A 23,984-nucleotide genomic window follows, 5' to 3' on the forward strand; every position below is an offset into this window, starting at 1 on the left:
TCCTGGGCACATTCCCTGTCCAGCCTCTTAAATACAAAACTGCAGGATATTTGGGTTTTTTTTTCTGATAAGGAATTTAGGGGTGATTTGATACTTTTCGTTTGATACTCTTGCAGGTTATTCTTTACATCAGGGCCATCGGAGCCTGAGAGATTACGATATGGTACAATGGAGTAGGCTATCATCTAGACAGGAATAATCGTTTTCTGTAAATTTATTTATAATTTTCTGACATTTTTCTATCCTTCGGTATTATATCAGTAGCCAACGTAGTTTGTCGTATCAACCAGTTTTACAGAGACTGAAGCTTGGGGTCTATCCATCATTATGCGTATAATTTGATATATTTCGCGTTCTTTTCCTTTGTTTTTTAAACCTATATCCATAAAAAATTGTTAATCCCATTTTTCCCTTGATTTGTTTAGATTTCAATGAATGTGCTGATAATGACACAAATAACTGTGGTCAGATTTGTGAAAATGAATTGGGTACCTACACATGTTCTTGTGAACCAGGCTATAGGCTTGGCCTTGATCAACATTCATGTATTGGTAAGTCAATTTGTGAGTTTGTAAGCGTTGCAAAGGTGTGAATAGGGCAGGGTAGGGTAAATGTGTGAGTGTGTGGAAGCGGGTGGGAGTGCTAGGGTGTATTTTTGGTACGTATGGGAGCGTCAGTGGGTGGGTGTGTGTGTGTTTGCATGTGTGTATGACAAAGAGGGGAATTCTGTGGGTGTGTGTGGGTAAGTTGATTGGTGGGTGGATGTGTGTGGGTGTATGTGTGTAAACACATATTTGAGAGTGTGGGTGTAGTGTATGGCAATGTGGAAAGAAAATATCAATTTGCGGGTTTTGGGGTTGTTTTTGTTTTATTTGTTAAATGTATGCCATTAAAATTGATTAACAAAGCATTGAAAATGTGGGAGATACGGACTGATCAAAGAAAACAATGAAAAGTCACAAAAAATGAAAATTGTAAGCAGGCGGAAATCACCAAAAAAACTTGTCTTCGTCGTCGTTGTAATAGATAGTAGAATAGTGGTAGTAGTGGTAGTAGGCGCGGTAGTAGTAGTGGTAGTAGTTGGGTAGTATAAGTGATCATAGTTGTCGTCGTCGTAGTAGTAGTAGTAGTAGAAGTAGAAGTAGTCTTAGTCGTAGTAGTAGTAGTAGCAGTAGCAGCGGTAGTAGTAATGGTAGTAGTAGGAGTAGTAGGAGTAGTAAGAGAAGTAGTAGTAGTAGTAGTAGTAGTAGTAGTAGAAGTAGAAGTAGTAGTAGTAATATAAGTAGTAGGAATAGTAGTAGTAGTAGGCGTGGGAGTAGTAGTAGTAGAAGTAGTGGTAGTAGTAGTAGTAGTAGTAGTAAAATGAGTTAAAATTCTTAAAGATCGAAAGTATACGTTAGAATTAAAATGGTTGCAAATCGGATGATTATAATGTCAACGGTAATTACTATAGGGATAGTAATGATGATGATATTTATTATTACTTATCATGAGAACTGAATAAACGTTAATGATGTAAATTAATATAATGGTTACAATTACGCTAATAGTTGACAATAACATCTACAACTTGACAGTTCAATTCTCTTCACAGTATTGTTCTACCTACATGTACATTCTTTTACGTTATTTTTTCAGAGATATTCTGTACTGAGGAACTAATGAATTCAACGGGGTCTGAAAACTGTACTTGCGATCCAGGCTTTGAACTCATAAATGGATCCTGTATAGGTAAGACATTAGATCATGTGGCAGTTACAACAACTACATCTTATCCAGTCCGATCTAATTATCATTGTTATTTCATTATTTTAATGGTACACCATCGGCCGATTTACAGTCAGTGTTATTGTTGTGACTTTGAAATCATTGGTGATGATGTAGGCTTGTAAAAAGGCTTCTAGAGGAAAGATACTTTTAAGTTTTAACAGTTTGTATTAATGAAAAATTATTCTGATATCAAAGCGCAATCCAGTTATAAATTAATGATTTATAATTTGTTAAACCTTGTTCCAAATTTAGAGAACAATAATTCGATTTGACTGTAATTTAATGGAAGATAAATTGGAACTCATATTAATAACAATCAGGCTACATAATTATTAGATCGTGATCTTAAAAAAAAATATCCACACCTAGTTTCAGAGAATGTATATAGCATTTCCAGTTAATACTTGAATGCAGGATAAAAGGTCACTGCCGATTAAATGCCTCGCTCGCGGGCATAGGTGCCGTGGCCGGGGTTCAAACCCCGGACTTTCAAATATCTAGACGGCGCCTTAGACCACTCGGCAACGGCACCTCTGCTAGCTTGATAACGCTGACGGTACAGGGAGTATGAGGATAAGAGTAGTCTATGATCTGCATTAAAGGACAAGTCCATCCAAAATGTAAATTTGAATAAAAAGAGAACAATCCAACAAAGACTAACACTGAAAAAAATCATTAAAATCGGATGTATAATAAGAAAGTAATGACATTTTAAAGTTTTGTTTAATTTCACAAAACATATATATGCGCATCCTGGTCGGTATGCAAATGGGGAAACTGATGACATTCCACTTACTATTTATCTTGTATTTCATTATATGAAATATTTCATGTTCTCCTCATTGACATGTGAAACGAAGATGTATTTCTCACTGAACATGTGAAACTAGCATTGTTTCATCATTTTATGGTTCTGTCACGTTGGTCACCATTGTCGAATCCCCCACAAATTGAGATATTACATAATTTAAACCATAACAACAAAAAACAAAAACAGTGAGTGAGAGACATCACCGACTCTCTCATTTGCATATAACTCTTTTGTAAAAAAAAATATGCGAAATTCAGAGTATCGCCACTTTTTTTTTAATTCCGATTTTGATGAAATTGTCAGCGTTATGCTTGTGTGAACTGATTTTTCTGTGTTAATTCAAATCAACATTTTTGTGGGGTGGACCTTAACTTTACGCTTAGTCATGCGGTTCATATCACACAATATCATGCATATATTGAACAAGCCTAACCGAATAAAGATCTTTGAAGAGTTAAATTCCTCATTATCCATTTAATTCATTCTTAGATTTTAATGAATGTCTAGCTGGTGTCGACCAGTGCCCTCCTGATATATCTACTTGCAACAACCTACCGGGAGATTATAATTGTACTTGCCATTCAGGATACGAAAACATGTCCCCAACAGAGTGTCAAGGTACTGATATTTTTATCTATTTATTCATATGTCTATCATTTATTTATGTATTTATTATCTATTCATTTATCTACTTATTTATGTGTTTATGTATTCATATTTTCATGTAATAATTCATTTTTGCTAGTAATTAATTTATTTTTATTTATTTCGTCATTTATGTATACATTTTTTCATACATTATTTATTCACCTCTTTGTTAATAAAAAGTGAATAATTTAATTCATTTTTTAATTAATCAATTAGTTTATTTATTCAAACCTGTTCACAAAGAGCATGGCTGGGACTGTATGGTTGGGAGCTAGCCAGGAGGCACCCCCCCCTAATGAGATTTTAATTAAGTAGAAAAAAAACACGATATAAAACAGGTAGACAGAAGAAAGAAGACTACCAAACAGGCCTATATTTGCCGTGTAATCATATAATACCTATGTTATTTATGATATACTACTTATTGTTTAAGTTGACGTAAGTTTTGTACTGTCTCACCTCATCCTGTCCCATCAGACACTGCCATTGCAATCGCTAGATGTCATATTCATTCTAAAATTGTGTTTCACTGTATTTTAAACAATTTTATTTTTGTAAGTTTCTATTGAGCTGTTTGTAAATACTCTCTTACACTGAAATAGATATTGACGAATGTGAACGTGACTTGGATAATTGCAACAAGACTGAATTCAACTGTGTGAACATACTGAGTAACTTCTCATGCGTATGCAAGGATAATACAACAGAAATCAATGGAGTTTGTCTAGGTAGGAAAATATATTCCTCATGATACTAATAATAATAATAATTTTAATGATGAAAAAATAAAGTAATAATAATAATAATAATATTAATGATAATAACAATAATAATACTGATAATTATAATAATAACAATGAACATTTAGAGGTATAAAAACAGGATATAAGTACTTTCTATATCTTTTTATATTCCCAGGCAGCCTCTCCAACTTTCATTCAGGTCATATTTTCTTTATCATGCAACACTGTCATTGTTCTTCTTATTGACTTGTTTGTAATTTTTTATTCTCTACGTATTTGAAATGCCAAATAAAACAATATTAATAATTATAATTACAATAATGATAATGATAATATTGATAATAATTGAATCTGTAATATTTTTATTGATTGTATGAAATAGGTTCATTGACATTGTCGCTCAACGTTCGTTTTTCATTTATCAACGGGCTTGGCGTTGTTACCTACCCAGAGACAATTGACTCCCAAGAAAATCAGCAGAAATTGGCACAAGATGTAAGTTTTTTGGAAAGGCGTCATTTCACAAAGCTTTAAATCTGGCAATAATTCATGTGCGCACGTGAGAGTTTGAAAGAATTGTATTGTTGGCAGTTTGTTTTGGCCATTTCTCGTGTGTGAAATACATTAATCAAATCTTTCTGCAAGTCTCGAAGATCAAAATAATACACATTTTTTTAATCAAATTATTCTTTCTTTGTTACTTTTAAGGTCTTGCGTTACCTAAACACGTCATCAGAACTAAGTGAAGACACGTTGCAGGCTGTATCTGTGCAGAACTACAGCTTGGGAGAAAGTTCTCTTCTGATTTCCTTCCGGGTTGACCTAAAACCCGACTCGTCACTGACCGAATCTGATCTTGGGAATATTTTCATGCAACTTCTTCCAAGCTCACGGCTTATTGAACCAAACCATGAAGTTACGCCCGAGGGTAGGTATTTTAATAATATTTGTTACGTAGAACTCTCGGCCCTACTTTGACAAGGATTTTTAGTTTTAAAATTTTTAAATAAATTGTTTTGATTATGTTGTTTTGTATTTGCCTCATTGTGTAATTTTGTTGTTAGTTGATTTGAAATGAAATAAAGAGCGATGATAAGAGCGATACATAGATCAACAGAGCACAACGAATGCTATATTATACCAGGCTCTTATCTTATCACTAAAATGTTTAGTGTCTTACTTGTCTTTTGTACTTTGTCTTCTCGTTTTTTTTTCTGGTTCATTCCCCCTTCTCCTGTTTTCTTATTCCTATTTCCTTCCATATTTTTATTTTTGTTTCTTTTTCTTCTTCGTCTTATTCTTTTGTCTACTAATCGTCATACCCTTTCTCCTCTCTACCTCTCATATGTCATCATTATCATCGGCATCATCATAATCTTTGTTATCATAATCACCACCACCATTATCATCAACATCACCACCACAACCATTATCATCATCATCATCATTAACAACAACTTCTAGCCCCAAAATATTTTTCTGATTGTTTATAAATTTATATCCCAGGTAGAAGAACTAGATCCTCTGAAGACCCACTTAAATTAACATATCCAACTAAAATAAAACAGACCGGAGATAGAACATTCACCGTTGCATCTTCAATAATATGGAACAAACTCCCTCTCACAATAAGACACCTCTCACAACAATAAGACACCTCTCCAACAATTGAGTCCTATAATAAGTCCCTTAAAACTCTTTTGTTCTAGGCAACTGCCTTCATTTAATATGTCATTCTGATTATTTGTTTGTATAAATAAATTAACTGAAATTGTGAGCGCTTTGGGCCATGTGGGAAAAGCGCGTTATAAATGTTGAGGATAGTTCTTATCATTATTATTATCGTCATCATTACCAAGTTTACCTTTTCTTTCTTTTACAGATATCAACGAATGTGAGCTCTCTACGGGTGTATGTAGTAACGGTAACTGCACAAATACAGACGGTAGCTATTTTTGTACCTGTTCTGTGGGTTTCCAACTCGGAAACAGGGATGCTTCTTGCATAGGTGGGTTAAAGAGTTTCCAGATATGAGTCTTTATTATACAAACCATGAATACCCTCCTAGATTAAAAGCCATAACAAAAATATTAAAATAATCTGAATCACATTGTGCATAACGGTGGAATACTCTTAAAATACTTAGCCATAGATTAATTTCACCCTCAGCATGTTAGGTTTGCCTATTTATTCTACAGTGCGTTGGTAATTAATATATTCTACTATTATACATCATTTTAGTCGAGTCTATCCTTAGTTATGGCTGAAAGTATTGTCAGTCAATTGTTCATGTAAATTAATGATAATTGAATATATACATAGCTTGTACTTTTACCCTTTCTATTTCTTTCTGTTCATTCCCCTCTTTTCACTACTGGAAATATCTTAATGGCGACCCCCTGCTCTCCCCATGATGGTACCGGTCTGACCATAATGCTTCCAACCATATCAACCCTATCATTAACCACTCAAGGCTTGTCCTCACTTTTCAATTAATGGTACAATCTTTCCTTGATTATTTGTGTTATTGTTTTAGATATCAATGAGTGTCTCGGGAATCATGAATGCAACCAAACGTGTATCAACTCACCGGGGAATTACTCGTGTTCTTGCAATCCTGGATTTGAGCTTGATGATGATGGTTTTACATGCAGCGGTATGTTGTCATTCACATCCAGGATCCGTTGCGATCCGATATTTAAAGATATTGGAATAACAATATATATACACATTTCAGTTCCTAAAAGTGGTTTGAATACTACAATTGGAAGCCCAGTCTGTTTCATGACAATACCTACAAATCTAGCTCACTGCGATAAGAGCAATTTGATTTGTATTCTCCTTAACCCATTTATACTATTTGAGTGAATTACCAATTAAAAAAAAACTTTGTGAAAACCATTTCGCCTTTAGATGGGTGTGTCATTGTTTCATGCTTAGAATACTGAACAATTTTTTACAAATTGAATGATTGAAATCCATTTTTTTTCAAAGAAAAAATGTTATTATTTTCTTTCTTTTCTTAGATACCAATGAATGTAATGCAACAGACGTGTGTAGTAGCGGGAACTGTACAAATACATACGGAAGCTACTATTGCACTTGTGATGACGGTTTCGCTGGAACTGGAAACGATTCTTGTATAGGTAATAATTTTCATTGTAAGAAACAAATGTATTTCTGCTTGTACTGCTACTACTACTACAACTTCTATTTTCCACTACTTACATTATTATTAGTACTACTTCTACTACAACTACTCCTTCTACTATTACTCTAAGACTGCCAATGGTTTTAAAAGTTGTACGATTTACATGCCTTTACTGGTTGAACTGTACGATTATCATGCTACTTTAAACTTGTTTTGTTTACTTCTCTTTCATCTTCATTTTCAATTCTTATTTATTCGTCTTCTTTTTCTCGTCTGTGTTTGTTATTTGCTTTGTTTTTCTTCATCTTCTTTCTTTTTCTTATTCCTCTTTTTTCTTATTCTCCTTTTTCTCCCTCTTCTTTTTCTTCTTATTCTTCTTCTTCTACTTCTTCTCCTTCTTTTACTCATTTTCCTTTCCTGCTAAGTGACCTTATTCTGCATTGCTCACTCATGTCCCTTCCTGGTCGACTCTAACGATCTCATGTTTCCATTTTTACGCATGTAGAAATCGATGAGTGCGAATCTGATCCTTGTCAAAATGGAGCGACCTGTACAGATGGGATCAACATGTATAGCTGTACCTGCACACTTGGTTATACTGGAACTAATTGCTCAATGGGTAATTTGACCAAAAATAAGTAGTGGGGAAATCTTCAGATCAGTTTGAGTGACGAGAGTTTCGGGGATCTCACCTTCGTCATATGAATTAAAATAAGGATGTGGTAATAAGTAAGAGTACCTTTCTTCCAAGCCAGATATACTTTCTTGATTTCAAATCAGGAGTACGATCAAGCACCTCAATGTGTTTCAAAAAGAAAACTAGATCAACATGAAATTCATTGCTTTGATATATCATGGTTATATGTTAGAGATATCTCTGATGTATATTATGTGAGAGAAGCCAAGTTTAATGTAGACCAGAACAGTGTAATTATTGATTTGTGTGCATCAAAATGATTGCACTTTTTAATTGGAAAATAGCTTAGAATACTTTAAAGTGAAAGGCCAAGTATAAACGTCAATGATAAATAAGTTCATCAGATTATTTTAGAGTAAAATCCGGGTATGTAGTGCACCATTGAATATGCTACTGCATAATTATAAATGTTATATTCCGTTATTATTATCATTATTATTATTGTTGTTGTTGTCGTTTTGTAGTTACAAAATGACATCTTGCGATTTCTACTTTTTTTAAAGAAATAACCACACCCACAACCACCACCGCGCCCACAACCACCACCACCACAGAGGGCCCACCACCTACAACTACCATACAACCAAGCACAATTAATACAGTGGATACTAGTCCTACTGATTTGACTACTTCTGATTCTACCCCTCCTCCAACAACGATCACTTCAACTGGTATGTTAAGAAGTAAAATGAATTAAGACAACTAGTGTCAACATATTTTGTATTAAATATTTCTGTCCATAAAAAGTAAAAAATAATAAATCAATGAACTTATTTTTTAGTTAAAGTCCGGGATATATAGAGTTAACCATTGAATAGTATATTACATATTTTATATTTGATTATTATTATTATTATTACGGGCTATGGGAATGATTTTTTTACTGGGAGTGCGGATGTAAATATGACAAGCAAAGCCAAACAAAAAAGTTGTCACCCCTAAATGAAGGTGATTTCATTAAAAAAAAAAAAGTTTTACTGCAAAATGAAGGTCATTTTGGTTACATTTCTCCACTTTGTCACACCTTCAATAATTCCAGGAGAATAATACATGCAGCACTCCCCCTCCCCCGAAAATATTGTGGGTGCTTCAGCACCACCGCTTCCCAGGGCCATGTATTATTGTTATTATTAATGTTCTGTTTTTCTTCTTCTCCTCTTTCTTCTCATTCTTTTATTATTATTATTATCATTGTAACAAAATGACATCTAATTTCATCTTGCCGTTTCTATTTTTTGTTTTAAGAAACAACTACGCCCACTGCCGCCACCACCACAGAGGGCTCAGTAGCTACAACTACCATGCAACCCAGCACAACTACTCCGGAAAATACTAGTCCTACAGATTTAACTACTGATACTCCTGATTCTACCACTCTTCCACCAACGATCGCTTCACCTGGTATGTTAAGAAGTAAAATGAATTAAGACAACTAGTGTCAACATATTTTGTATTAAATATTTCTGTCCATAAAAAGTAAAAAAATAATAAATCAATGAACTTATTTTTTAGTTAAAGTCCGGGATATATAGAGTTAACCATTGAATAGTATATTACATATTTTATATTTGATTATTATTATTATTATTACGGGCTATGGGAATGATTTTTTTACTGGGAGTGCGGATGTAAATATGACAAGCAAAGCCAAACAAAAAAGTTGTCACCCCTAAATGACGGTGATTTCATGAAAAAAAAGTTTTACTGCAAAATGAAGGTCATTTTGGTTACATTTCTCCACTTTGTCACACCTTCAATAATTCCAGGAGAATAATACATGCAGCACTCCCCCTCCCCCGAAAATATTGTGGGTGCTTCAGCACCACCGCTTCCCAGGGCCATGTATTATTGTTATTATTAATGTTCTGTTTTTCTTCTTCTCCTCTTTCTTCTCATTCTTTTATTATTATTATTATCATTGTAACAAAATGACATCTAATTTCATCTTGCCGTTTCTATTTTTTGTTTTAAGAAACAACTACGCCCACTGCCGCCACCACCACAGAGGGCTCAGTAGCTACAACTACCATGCAACCCAGCACAACTACTCCGGAAAATACTAGTCCTACAGATTTAACTACTGATACTCCTGATTCTACCACTCTTCCACCAACGATCGCTTCACCTGGTATGTTCTGAAGTAAAATCAATTAAGAAATTTAATTTCAACAAATTTTGTATTTTATGTTTCTGCCCGTAAAAATAAAAATGTCTACTCAGATGTAAACGTAAATGATCAATGATTCAATCAAATTATTTTGGAGTTAAAGTCGGGGTAATGTACAGTGCCCCTTTAAGGATGCCACGTAATATCAATACTTTATTTTTATTATTAGTATTAATATTATTATTATTGCTTTTATTATTGTTGTTACAAATTTACAATGATAGTTAAAAGATACTGAAATCTTACAATCTGATTGGCTGATAGTATTTTTTTCATTTGTAATAACAAGTCTTTATAACAACAGGACCCGGAAGTGAAATGAAATATGAATAGAAAATAAAGCAAAACTAATGTCAACAGATTTTGTATTTAATTTTCTACCTATGAATTACCTCAATAAATGTCCTAAATTTAATTTAATTTATTTATTTAAGTAACCAGTGCACCGGAACTTATTCCACCGCTGTTGCATGAGTTCTACTCCCTTATATAACATTTTTTTTATCTTTTCATTTTACCATGGTAAATAATTCATTACCATTAACTTCAGTCAATTTACAGGATACTTGTGACAATAACTAAATTTGTAGTTAAAATACACATTGATTACAAGATATTCTATACATAGGATTTTAACTAATTAAGTGAAAATCTAGTTTCTCTATGTTAAGGAAATAAAGGTTACATGAACTTTTAAGATACTAATACTCACCATGTTTAAAATTACGAAAAGAAAATTACTAAAAGTATTGGTCGTTTTCTTCAAACTTATATCGAATTTTCACTTGAATTGTTCAGGGGTCCATGATATCTGGTATTTAATGAAAACATATTCATAATTATTTACTCTCTAAAATTCTTTAAAACAAAACGTTATACTCGTGATCAGTATGATAGTCAGGTCCAGATTTAAAAAAAATGTGCTCAGAAAAAGTGCTTTAGGCATTTTGTGTTAATGCTGACTTATCAATTGTTTTAAGGTAATTCAGTGGTGCTGAATCCAAAAATGCTGTTTTCCAAACTTGATTCTGACGTTTTCATCCTTAAATCGGCAAAAAACAAAATGGCGGCATTTTGAATGCATTTTCCCATATTAAACGATTTTTATGGGTGATCATATTTCAGAAATTGGGATCTATGCATTATTTTTTATACCCAGTGTTGCAAACATGTGTGTGATTGATTCGTCAGCCATCTTTAATTCTAAGATGGCTGCCATGATTCACAGCTGCTGATTGATAAATAATATGGCCAAATGTTTGTTAATTTTGGGGCGATGCTGGCATAATCACATTGTGATATCTTTAACATGCCCGTCATTTTTTCCTCGCCTGCATAGCAGAAGCAAGACATGGACGTCGCTGTTCTGACGGCGACGATGACCATGGCGGCGGCAAAGTCAACATAAAATCTTAACCGAGGTTAAGTTTTTGAATGTTATAACTTTTAGGGTAAAGATTTATATTTCATGAAACTTAGGATTTAAAAAAAAGTCAATTAGACAGGTTATAGATACAAGATGTCGTCAAGGGTTCCTGGAAATCCAACATAGCGTCCAAAACGGCAGACATTGTACCATCAACTCCAAATCAAAATCATCAACAAGCTTTCAAGGCAAATAATGAATCAAGACATGTTTACAAGATAGTCAGTGAATGTGTCACATAATCCAAGATGACCTTCTAAAATGGCGTCTATAATGGACGTTGTAACTTTGAAATGGTCCAAATTCATATGATATCCAACTGGTAGAAAATACTTTGGGGTCTACCGAGAAAAAAATAAAACATAAAAAAATCATGGTTCCAAAGGAAAAATTACATTGGAAAAATTTCAAAGTTTATCAGTGGCGCACTTTTGCCTAAAAATGATGATGGCCGGATAAAAAAATAGTTGCTATTTCTTAAAAATTTGGCTGCAAAGTGCATATACTATCTACCTAGAATTTTTTTGTGTCTTTCTCATTTCAATGGTCAAATAATATAGATAACGACGAATTACAGGGATACGCTGTTGTCCATTTTGTCAAAAAAATGAAGAACGCTCCAAAAAATACATTCGAAGTGGCCACCATCATGACCAGTAAATGGCAATACTTCATATCCCATCTAGCGCCACTATTTTGGTGTCACTGTTTTAAAACTCATAAAAATATGTTTTACAGAAATTAGTGACATAATTAGATGGTGGTGCAACAACAAGTACACATCCGAAAAACAAGCTTAAAAAAAATAAGGTACACTGTCACTTGAAAGTTCCATAATTGACTGATAAGTATTTAAAGACACGTCATTTTAGAGCTTAGGACTATCCTATGGTTTCATGATTAGGGGACAGCAGTAATTTTTACGCACTTTTAGAAGTCACTTTTGACTTTTTACGACGAAAAGGAAAACTTACCATCCTTGTTATTTGTCCCGATTTATTATTTTAGCCTCAAACCACAAGAGTGTAGATTTTTTGGAAGTCTTTTTAGACTCATTTTGAAAGCCATCTTTGAATAATAGGCAAAATGGACAGCTTCATACCATTGTATAACTAATCAAAAAGTATTATTTAACCCTTGAAACCATAGTGTAGACACCAAAATCATATCTCACAGATGGATTCTAAGTGGATTATGTCAAATTTTAAGTATCAGCAGCCATCTTTCTTTATTGGAAGCCATCTTGGATTTTAGACATACAGGACCATTGATTGCCCTTGTAACTTATCCTAATGCATTACTTGACCATTTAAACCAATGGTTAGACAACATAATCATATACCCCAGGCGGATATTGAACAAACTCTGTCAGTTTTTAGATAACAATGGCCATATTCGACTCCAATTTTGGAAGCCATCTTGGATTTTAGACATACAGGACCATTGATTGCCCTTGTAACTTATCCTAATGCATTACTTGACCATTTAAACCAATGGTTAGACAACATAATCATATACCCCAGGCGGATATTGAACAAACTCTGTCAGTTTTTAGATAACAATGGCCATTATATAGACTCCATTTATGGAAACCATTATGGATATTTGGACATACTGGAACCACCAACTGTCCATGTAACTTGTCCCAATGTAATAATTGACCCTTTAAACCATGGGTTATACTAAAAATCATATTCTCCAGGCGGTTATTAAAGGGATGGTCCGGGCTGAAAAAATATAATCTTAAAACATAGAGTAGAATTCACTGAGCAAAATGCCGAAAATTTCATCAAAATCGGATAACAAATAATAAAGTTATTGAAGTTTAAAGTTTAGCAATATTCTGTGAAAACAGTCGTCATGAATATTCATTATGTGGGCTGATGATGTCACATCTCCACTTTCCGTTTTCTTATGTTATTACAAAAACATGTCTTCCTTATAATGAAATAAGTTGCAGCAATAAATATCTAATGCACTGAATCAGTTGTCAATCCCATTTTTCTAGTTCTTGGAGGAAAAAATTTGAATAAACCTAATTTCATATAATAAAATACAAAAGAACAAGTGGGGATGTGACATCATCAGCCCACCTAATGAATAAACATGACGAGTGTTTTCAAAAAATATTGCTAAACTTTAAACTTCAATAAATGTATTATTTGTTATCCGATTTTTATCAAATTTTCGGCATTTTGCTCAATGAATTCAACTCTATTTATTAAGCTTTAAATACTTTCAGCGTGGACCGTCCCTTTAAACAAACTGTGGCAGTTTGTATTTAACGACAGACATGTTATACTCCAATTTTGCAAACCATCTTGGATTTTTGGACATGGAGGACCATAGACTGCCTTTGTTACTTGTCCCAACGTATTTCTTGACCCATTTAACTATGGGTTAGACACCAACATCATATCTCCAAGGCAGATATTAAACAAATTATGTTGGGTTTTAGGATTTTTAGATAACAACAGCTTTTTTAGACTCCAATTTTGAAAGCCATCTTGGATTTTTGGACATAGTGGACCGTTGACTGTCCTTGTAACTTGTCCCAGTTTACTTCTTGACCCTTAAAATCACCAATGAATAAAACCCAAATAAAAGACACTAAAATACGTTATAGATGAATTGTGAATTTTTAGGCCATGGCAGCGAATTTCACGCAATCTTGGATTTTCAGGTAGTCTGGAGTGCTTATGTTCACTCTTTCCTTTTACCCCCTACACCATTGAATACATGTATGCACCGAAAGAGATGTCTAGGGTAGATAAAGTGTCGGTTATTTAAATTGTCAGCTAATGGCGGCCATCTTAGACGCCATCTTGAAAATAAACACTTTCCCGGATGCGGATTTTTGTAGATTCTTAGTTTGTTATTCCTGAGATCAAATAGTACAAAAACCGCTGACAAACATTTTTGTTACAAGTTTTGGGGTTCAGAATTTAGCGAAAAGGGGTGTAGAATGGCGGCCATATTGTTTTTGCCAATTTGAGGATTTTAATATCAAAATCAAGGTTGGCAAACATCAAATTTGGACTCTCAAATTATGCTAAAACACTTCTCAATTCAGCATTAACACGATTTGCCTAAGGCAGTCTACTTTTCTCAAATCTGGACCTGACTACGAAATCGTCACACAGGAAGATGGTATTAAATGTTACAATTGTTATCTATTTCTTATTAGAAACGTTCGTGAGCATCATAAGGATTGAGATCACAGCCAACAGACGAGATGGTGAACTGCTTGTATTCACAGAAGAACTCAATGATCGGTCTACGGACGCTTTTAAGGCATTGGAAGGTGTCTTTTGCGGTGCGGTGAGGAAATCCACTTATTTATGTTTTAATGCTTTAATTCGCTTTAAGTGATGAGATTGGGTTAAATCAGAATAAATTAGATAAGACTAGATTCTACTTTATTTATTTGTTTTAATCAGATTTTGAGTATTTGTCTGTACATGGTATAGGTCTATATGCTTTTTTGGAATATAGACACTGTTGAAGGCGTAAGCATCGGGACAACTTTTTAATTCCATTTAGAAGACATTGTATATTTTGTTGTAACAATTGCTAGATTCTGTTTCATTCTTCTAATCATCTACTCGCGTTTCTATCCCAAATAAACCTTATCATTCACAGGTTTCAACGTATTTGAATGTAAGCTTGAATTCAGCTCAGCTCATCAGTATCACATGTGAGGTAGTCTCTTTCCGAAATGGTAGTGTGATCGGTGATCTACGAATGGGTCTTACAGCACCATCTCAGAATTCCGCTGATAGTCTTGCTGAATCAGCCACTGACCTATCACCTGCGGATGAGACATTACCCTTCCTCGACGATTCTCTTTACGTCGAAGAGTTAGCCGTAGACAGTAAGTACACATCTAAAATAAAAATAAATCTTACTTTTCTGTTAAATAAGTCATTGTTTGACTAAAAGTATAAGAAAGTGATAAGAATTTGCTTAAAGACTGGTTATATGGAAATAACCCTCTTAGGAGATTATATAATGCCTATAATATGTTACTTTTTGTGCTTTCAATTCTGTATTCTCCCGCCCTAACCCACATCTTCCAAATAACTAAATATAGCAGACACTAAATACAACAAAAACAGACACACATACAAAATAAAATGTTATATGTGTATTATTCTATGTATATTTTACTAGATACCGATAGCTCTTAGATCGGTGTGTACTATAATTGGTATTAATCTCTTTGACATGTTTTACTAGATACCGATAGCTTTTAGATCGGTGTGTATACTATCGCTGGTAATATTATTTGTTTTTTACAGTTTTTTATTTCAATATATTCATAATCAAACAAGTCATAAATATATCACCAATCAATAAAATACGAAATAAATATTGCAAATAGTTACTAAAGGTAACAGTTCTTTATTTCTCAAATTTTTTCTTCAAGTTTTGTTTATTTCCCTCCGATAGGGCATATATTTGCATAAACATTTTAACAATGATATAATTGACATAATACCAAACATATCATACACACATAGCATAATTTTGAACAAAGTATAGGCCAACAGGGCGTTTCAAACAAAAGGCAACCGATCCTAGAGTGGCCATACCCTACACCCATCCGTTCCGCCGCCGACACATGTAGCAACAAAAACAAATGAGCACCGAACAAGGCCCCTCCAACAATAATTGTTCACCTCTCACCCGAAATACACTGCATGTTCATCATGAAAATATGTTTACATTAAACAGAAATACATATCAAGGTTCGGAAATCTTATTACAAAATGACAAGAATTCTTTCGAAATACACCCATTTTTTTATCAAATTTATGTGTTTTGTTTTCCATAATACTAATTTGCCTCTCATTTTTGTAACATTTTCTTATATATTGTTTAATTTTCTCAAAATTAGGTATGGTCTTTTCCACACGAGCAGAGTATACTTGTTGTTTCGTCCAAATTATTAAACAATTTAAAGCATCGTTTCTTTTTTTTCTGTGAAACCAAACAAAACATGTACAGCAGAAAGATTTATTCTAAAGCTTGTTAAATTGTATAACCAGTCTGTAAATCGTTCCCAGATAAGATTTACCACATGACATTGATAACAAAAATGTGTAGCGTTTTCTTCTTCCCTTCCACAAAACGAGCATTTTGCATCTACAGTTATTTTCATCTTTACAAGATCCTTATTGAAATATAATATCTTATTTAGTAGTACCTCATTGTAGTATAAGTTGTACATCGAAACATCATTTTAAAATAATTGTTCATATCTCTGGCGTCCATCGATTACACAATTTAATCAAGTTATCATCATTTTCTTTTAACATGATATAATATACATGTCTACATCTTTTTTTTTTGTCCTAATCAGTAAATGAGAGATATAAGCAGGGAATAATGGTTCATTTGATTTTATATTACACGTATTCATCTTCATTTCATATTACACGTATTCAATTTCTCACACTTGCTGAAGACTGATATCATAAAACATTGTTTAATACATGAACATACTTCTTGGGGAAATATAGTAATATTAAAAAAGAAACCGTCCGTTTCCCATTTCTGGATATGTATTGCCAAGTGTGAAATTATATATAATTGTTTCCGATATTTCTTACAATTTGTCATTATGGTTCCAACAGGTAGCAAAGCAGCTTCTTGCCTTGCAGAATAAATCTTTGTTTTTTAACTATTAGAATTACTGTATTCAAACCTTTTATCCTATTTGAAGTTCCATCAATTCCTAAAAAAGTGTCTTCCATGGAGAGATTTTATCATTCTTTTTATAATCTTAATTTATGTCCAATATCTTTCCAAAGTGCTTGAGCATTCGGGCAACCTTTAATCTCTTTGACTTGTTTTTACTAGGTACCAATAGCTGTAAATTCGGTTTTATCACAGCTTGTCTTATTCTTAGCCATTTTTTACTGAACACCGATAGCTTTGAGATTGGTTCATATATCATCGCTGGTAATACTTTTCGCCATGTTTAACTATATACCGATAGCTGTTATATCGGTTATATAATCACTAATATTGTTTTTTTACCATGTTTTACTAATTACCGATAGCTGTAAGATCTGTCTTTATGTTATCGCCGGTAATACTCTTCGCCATGTTTTTTTCTAGATACCAATAGCTTTGATATCGGTCCGTAAATTATTACTGGTATTACTCTTTGCCATGTTTGACTAGATACCGATAGTTGTGGGGACAGCAACCCCTGTACAAATGGAGGGAACTGCACGGATGAATTCAGCACGTATAGTTGCGCATGCCCGGTGGATTACACAGGGAAAGACTGTTCAACATGTAAGCATAAATTGTTTTATTTTATTACTTTGAATGCAATCATCGCCATTAATCTGCTGGTAAGATTTGTGAAATAAGAAAGTAATGGCAAACTAAACCTATGAACAATTTGTCCTATTATCAATACATAAACTATTTTTCACCCTTGATGAACGTCAAATTTCTAATTCTTATCAAAGAATAACAAATTGAAAATAATAATAATAATATTAGGCATTTATATAGCGCCATCAATCTAGAAATATTCTATTCCGAGGCGCGTTGTTATTATTATTACCCCGGCTTTAGCTCGAGCTGCCTTTCAGCGCTCATGCATTCAAGGAATTAATCCCACCGGGTACCCATTCACCTGCAAAATTCTGCATTGACCATCAGTATCACTCAATATTTCTTGTTTACTCACTTATACTTTAAAGAATTATTTTGAAATCGTGATTATATCAGGCATAATGAAAAGAAATGGGGAAAGTGTAGATATTTACCCATTAACACGATTACCTGTTCTATTTTACAAGCTTTGTATCATGATTCCAGCATGGGCGCTAGTAGGTGGGAGCGCCCAAGTACCTCATTATGGGTGTTATCTGTGAGATTCCCTAGTGGATTTTGTACTTCTTAGCTAAGAGTTACGTTTTGTCCTGTTATTGGTTAGTTTTAATAATATAAAACCACAAGAGTGTGCATTTACCATTGATCGAGCAGTTTCACACTAAAAATCAGATAATCATAACGTTGAGGTTTCATAGGTAAATTATTAAAACACATAATCATTAAATAAAAAATATCAATATCATCTAACGTAATCCGTTCTTATTCATGTATCCCAATAGTCTCTGGTAGGTCTGGTCTATCACCTGGTGCTATTGTTGGAATCATACTTGGTGCTTTGTCGGGAGCTCTGATCTTCGTTATCTGCGCGTGTTTAATGATGGTTCAGACAGCGCGTCGTAATCAGGCAAATAGGATGGTGATGGGGTAAGTTATATTTGTATAGTTATTTGAAGCAGCTTGCTATTTCTCCCCTTCTCTTCCTTCTCCTTCTTCTGTGAATCCATTTGGCAGAACAGGTCAATTGGCTGATCTTCAAATGCAGCTATATTATGAATTGGTGAAATGGATCTTGATCAAATTGGTGGATGAATTATATCACATGACCAGTAGTATATTGTTAATAGCCAACATGGAAATTGTCTAATGACTGATACTAATGACTAGTTATATTGACCGATCATGGTTTTGAAATGAGGATAGAATATAAAAATAACAAGGATCATCCATGTCACTATCTTATAAAACAAAAAATACACATAATATTGCTTGGGCATTAGAATGCTTGTTCACTTTTTATGTAACACTTACTTTTGAAACAGTCCAGACGTAAAATGTTAGAAATGTTTCAAACTGTCAAAGGTATTCTGCGAGGAATTCTTCCTAATTCCCGTGACGATGTGTATATTTGTGTTATGAATTATGAAAGTGTAAATTTATATATGTATATATATATATATATATATATATATACATATATATATATATATATATATATATGTATGTATAAATAATCAATATTTCAAATGCAATTTGACAGGATGCAGAAGCAAAGCAACTACCACATCTCAGAGCATCGGCGAATATTCGATGACCGACGGTCGGATCGTTCATTGGACGATTACTCGATTGAAGCTTCTCTTGATCGTCGACAGTATGATATCGGCAGAGCTGTTAATCGGATAAGACAATATCAAGGAATGGATAACCCTGCACGTGAAATAGGCTATAATCGGGTAAGAATAGTGATTTCGTTTCTTCATTCTTTCGTACTCCACCTTTTTAGCCCTCCCTCTCCATCTCTCTCGCTCCCTTTCTCTTTATCTTAACTCTCTCTATCTCTCTCTCTCTCATCGTCTCTCCCTTTTCCCCTCTCTCCTCTCTATGCCTGTCTCTTTCACTCTCTGTGGTTTATCTTTCTTTATTTAATTGTGATATACCAATGTTTTATATTAGAAAAGAGAAAAAAAAATGAAAAATATTTAATCCCTCAGAAGAAGTTTTAAAATTTGAGTTTGGCAATCAATTTCTCCCAACTCCGAATGTTACGCAATGCATATTTGATATCATTCAAAAGATCGTTTAATTATCTTTCAAAATTATACCTTGTTTGTTATGATCATGCCATCACAAAAAGAGAAGGATTCAAAAGTGTTGGATAAGGTCTGAATTGTTATATGGTTTGTTATATGGTTGCTTGTGCAGAGGTGTATTTGATTCCATGTTATTGTTGATGTTAAGGTGCATGAAACCCCCCCCCCCCCAAAAAAAAAAAAAAAAAAAAAAAAAAAAAAAACCCGTTGAGAAACTTACTCATCACCACAAAAAATAACAGTGTCTTTCAATATTGTGTCATTTTTGTAACTTTTGAATTTTGACCTTGCCCCACGTTTCAAGGCACTGCACCTCCATGTGAACCATAATCATATCATGTACGGTACCATTTTAAAGATAATTGAATGATCCATTCATTGATATCAATTGCACATTAATATTCTCAAAAACCCATGAGGGATTATCGATCAAAGTCAGATTTCCAAACTTTTTTTGACGAGTTTATATATATTTCGCAGCAGTTAGTCAAAAGTATGTTGCTTTCTCAAGTTCCTGATCCTATAATTCCACATCTGAAAATAACCACAATGCATAAGGAATCAACCTAATTAAGATACTTCCTGTAATCTTAATTGTGAGTATATTTGTCAGACGTTTTATGCATAATTTGTCAGACACAATATATGCAGAAGTTTGCAGCTATTTGTTGAAGATTATATGGTTTATCAATCAAAACAATTATACCCTCCCCCCCCCCAAAAAAAAAAAAGTACGGACTTAGAATTTGCTTAATAGTTGAAGATATATGAAATCCATGTGATTAAACATTGTATATATACCTTCCCAATGATTCTGTTTGTTGTGTTCTTTGTTGATTTTCTTTAAATTCTCTTATAATTGTGTATGTCCCCCACCCCCCCCCCCCTGAACAGAGACCAGGAGGTTTGGATAACTTTGCTCTACCATATGTAGTTGATGGGCATAGCAGCGCCAGTGGTGAAGTAAGTACCCACTTACCCCCTATGCTCACCACATGATTTCAAAATTCAAACTCATGAGGAATACATATACATCGATATATAGCAATTTGGTGGTTATCTAAACATTATATTATTTGGAGGCAATATGTGGAAAAGTGTTATGTTCTGTAGAAACATATGTGTTGCATGAATGTTGTAAAGAGTCAATTTTGGAGAAAAAAAAATGTCCTCATTTTATTGGATAAGAGTACAGGATCAACAGATCAAAGTTAATACAGATGATCTATTATATCATCAATATTTTTTTCGATCCTACAAAGGTTATACCTGCTTGACAATAATTGTTTCTATCCGACCACCTCTTTTTTCCATATACTTATGATATTTCCTGTTTATCACTCATGAATTATGTTTATCTTGTTTTGAACATTATTAATTCTGCACAGGTATGCGATGTTATTTGGTTATTATGGAGATAAATAATTGAAATTTAACCTGAGTGTGCAATCTTCAAAAAGAAAACCATTGTTTTAATTTGTCCTTCTTATTCATTATTTTGTACGATTTTATTATTTACAGAACGTCGTTGAACGAAACCCTTTACACTACAGCTACTACTAAGGCTTAGCTGTATCTGCAAACAGTCAAAACACTATTTATCATTTTGATTGCACCCAACCTACATGTGATGTGAATGTGTACAGGATTGATTCATTGATTAAGCGGCAACCAGACCTAAAGCTGGGGTAGTAAATAATGCGCCTCGGAATAGACTATAATCCTATAATATAGAATTGAACAACACAAATGTCAATTTATTTTCACTCTGATCTGTTCTAATTATTATTCAATAAATATGTTATGTGAGCTAAATATATCTAAAGTCAATTAAGCTTTTCTATTATTATTATTAAATTAAAACAATATTGTACATAGGTGGGGTTTGAAGTATTTAAAGTTTCATCATTATATAATTATGATTATTCACATGACAAAATTCACCATTTTCATTTCTAAGGATTTGTTCATTCGGAACATTATAGTACATGTATGTGTTATACAAAAAGGGAGCAAATATCAAATGTATACATTTTTTACCTGTTTACTTAAAAATACATTTGCACTTTATAAAGAGAATGATAAAGGAAAGTCCTTCTTAGAATAAGATATGTGAATCTCTATACTTATGTCAATGGTTTATAATCAATATCATGCGTTACACATCGATGGAAATGACTTCGCCAGAGAAGCGTTTCATATAAATTTGTCGTCCGACAAGTTATCGGATCTGATAATTTTTCTTGAATCTAATTGGCTGAGAAGCACAGTTCCTGTGAAAACTGTCGGATAAAACACTCGACAAGTCCTTATGTGAAACGCCTCCCAGGAGTTAATCCATTTCATGATGAATCATTTAATATAAAGGGTTCACAGATGTGTGATAATATATCATAGTTATTGTAAATACTTAGTTTAGTTCCTGATATATGAAAGTTCAATTTACTGTGGCTCCAATATCAAATTTTAAATGAATATAATGAATGTTTAGCTTATCTATTATACACAGACCATATAATACTGTCTTGGGTGTATACTTGGTAGGTAATTCATTTCTAAATATGAATTTATTTTTGTATATATTTGATTCCTACATAACATTATCAAATAGTTACATGTATTCCAATAATGTTTAATGTATTTTATATGTTTCAAGTATAGTATTACTTGTTTTTGCAGCTTATTAAATACTTAAGGCATTTATAATTTGAATATTTTCATATAATGGTCCCATAATTATTCCAATATCAAGTTCTTCCTTATGAATGCCTCAGTGCAGTCCTGTGTATAAGCAATTAAATGGTAGTGAAACAAACACCAAACCAAGTGCCCTCTCTTCTTCTTTTTGGCAGCAGAGCATTATTGGGGGCAAACAAAGTATTTATTTTAGGTACAAGACAATGTCTTTCATTTAATAGTTTCTTCGATTTGTGTATTAAGGGGCTGAGGAAGGAGGGTGAGGGTGTGTCAATGTCTGTGTGTGTGTGTGGTTTTGAGTTGGGATATGCACTTGGTTATAATATGTATTTTAAGACCTTGTCTTTCTAGCTGATCATCAGTATACATGAAATATCTTTCTGAAATATTGTGTCACTTTAATTTACTTTTGAATTCATATCTATGTGATTCTTGTTTATTGTAGTTTTCATGGTATGCATATAGGTAATCATAAAATATCATTTTATAAGTGCGAGTGGGTCCACTTGTGTGTGTGGGTGAGTGTGTGTGCACCCTTTTAATAACATACAAATACCACTTGTCTGCACACTAATCTCCGAGTCTAAAGTCCATTATTATTATGTCAGTATGTAGTAGGCAATTTTACAATTTTAATTTTCGCGCAAAATGTTAAAAAGTTATAAAACTTGTAGTCATTAGATATTATCATGGAGCTGCTCCATGCTATTACTTTCGAATTAAGTAATTTGTATGCCTACATATTGATTGCCAATTGAAAATGCTTGTATGCAAAGTAAACGTGGGAATCAATTTCCATTACATTGACAGTAACAAATGTGTTTATACTAAAGGTTTATACTTCCAAATATATTTTACTCAGAGAGCAGTATGATTAAAATATATTAAGACAAATAAATTTGTAGTGATCTTCTTCTGGTAATTTTGTTTTTTTGTTGCATGATAATTTATGTTTGTTGAAGTGAACAAAAGTGTATTGTGCATTTAATGATCGCTTTGGTTAATCTTGTTTTTTTAGGGGAATGGTTTGCAAAAAAGTGGTTTTCATTGACATTGAAAAAATTATCAAACGGTTTGTAGATGTTTAAAATGTTTCTTACCAAAAATCTAAAGATTACCCCTAAAATGGTCAATATTCTACAAATCTATTTTAGATTTTTGGTAAGAAAATTTTAAACATTTATGGCATAGATGTTTAAAATGTTTCTTACCAAAAATCTAAAGATTACCCCTAAAATGGTCAATATTCTACGATCTATTTTAGGGGTCTTTAGATTCTGAAAGGGAGTGGGTGGGGGTCACGGACCACAAACATCTATTTTGTTAGGTGTTTGTTTTTGGTGATTAATCTCATTGCATGCATATCGTAATCACCATCATCAGTATCATTACCACCACCACCATCATCATCCTCATCTAATCAA

At 33.2% G+C, this 23,984-nt stretch overlaps 1 protein-coding gene across 3 annotated transcripts in view; it reads left to right on the plus strand.

Annotated features, from left to right (window-relative positions):
- LOC129268578 (uncharacterized) overlaps positions 1-23,458 on the plus strand; it is a 93,192-nt gene extending 69,734 nt beyond the window's left edge. For 2 of the 3 annotated variants that reach the window (XM_064104930.1, XM_064104932.1), the window contains 20 exons: positions 426-551; positions 1,639-1,731; positions 3,071-3,199; positions 3,832-3,957; positions 4,355-4,467; positions 4,681-4,900; positions 5,855-5,980; positions 6,509-6,628; positions 6,999-7,118; positions 7,629-7,742; positions 8,324-8,491; positions 9,066-9,221; positions 9,793-9,948; positions 14,601-14,734; positions 15,056-15,287; positions 17,606-17,722; positions 18,553-18,697; positions 19,311-19,506; positions 20,758-20,826; positions 21,385-23,458. In XM_064104930.1, the coding sequence (XP_063961000.1) occupies positions 426-551; positions 1,639-1,731; positions 3,071-3,199; positions 3,832-3,957; positions 4,355-4,467; positions 4,681-4,900; positions 5,855-5,980; positions 6,509-6,628; positions 6,999-7,118; positions 7,629-7,742; positions 8,324-8,491; positions 9,066-9,221; positions 9,793-9,948; positions 14,601-14,734; positions 15,056-15,287; positions 17,606-17,722; positions 18,553-18,697; positions 19,311-19,506; positions 20,758-20,826; positions 21,385-21,426 (2,702 nt within the window). In that variant the 3' untranslated portion in view covers positions 21,427-23,458. The remainder of the gene's footprint in view (positions 1-425; positions 552-1,638; positions 1,732-3,070; positions 3,200-3,831; positions 3,958-4,354; positions 4,468-4,680; positions 4,901-5,854; positions 5,981-6,508; positions 6,629-6,998; positions 7,119-7,628; positions 7,743-8,323; positions 8,492-9,065; positions 9,222-9,792; positions 9,949-14,600; positions 14,735-15,055; positions 15,288-17,605; positions 17,723-18,552; positions 18,698-19,310; positions 19,507-20,757; positions 20,827-21,384) is intronic. The other variant, XM_064104931.1, reaches the window with a different exon arrangement.
- Positions 23,459-23,984: the final 526 nt, after the last annotated feature.

This window comes from Lytechinus pictus, chromosome 9, assembly GCF_037042905.1.
Source record: "Lytechinus pictus isolate F3 Inbred chromosome 9, Lp3.0, whole genome shotgun sequence".
Classification (NCBI taxonomy): domain Eukaryota; kingdom Metazoa; phylum Echinodermata; class Echinoidea; order Temnopleuroida; family Toxopneustidae; genus Lytechinus; species Lytechinus pictus.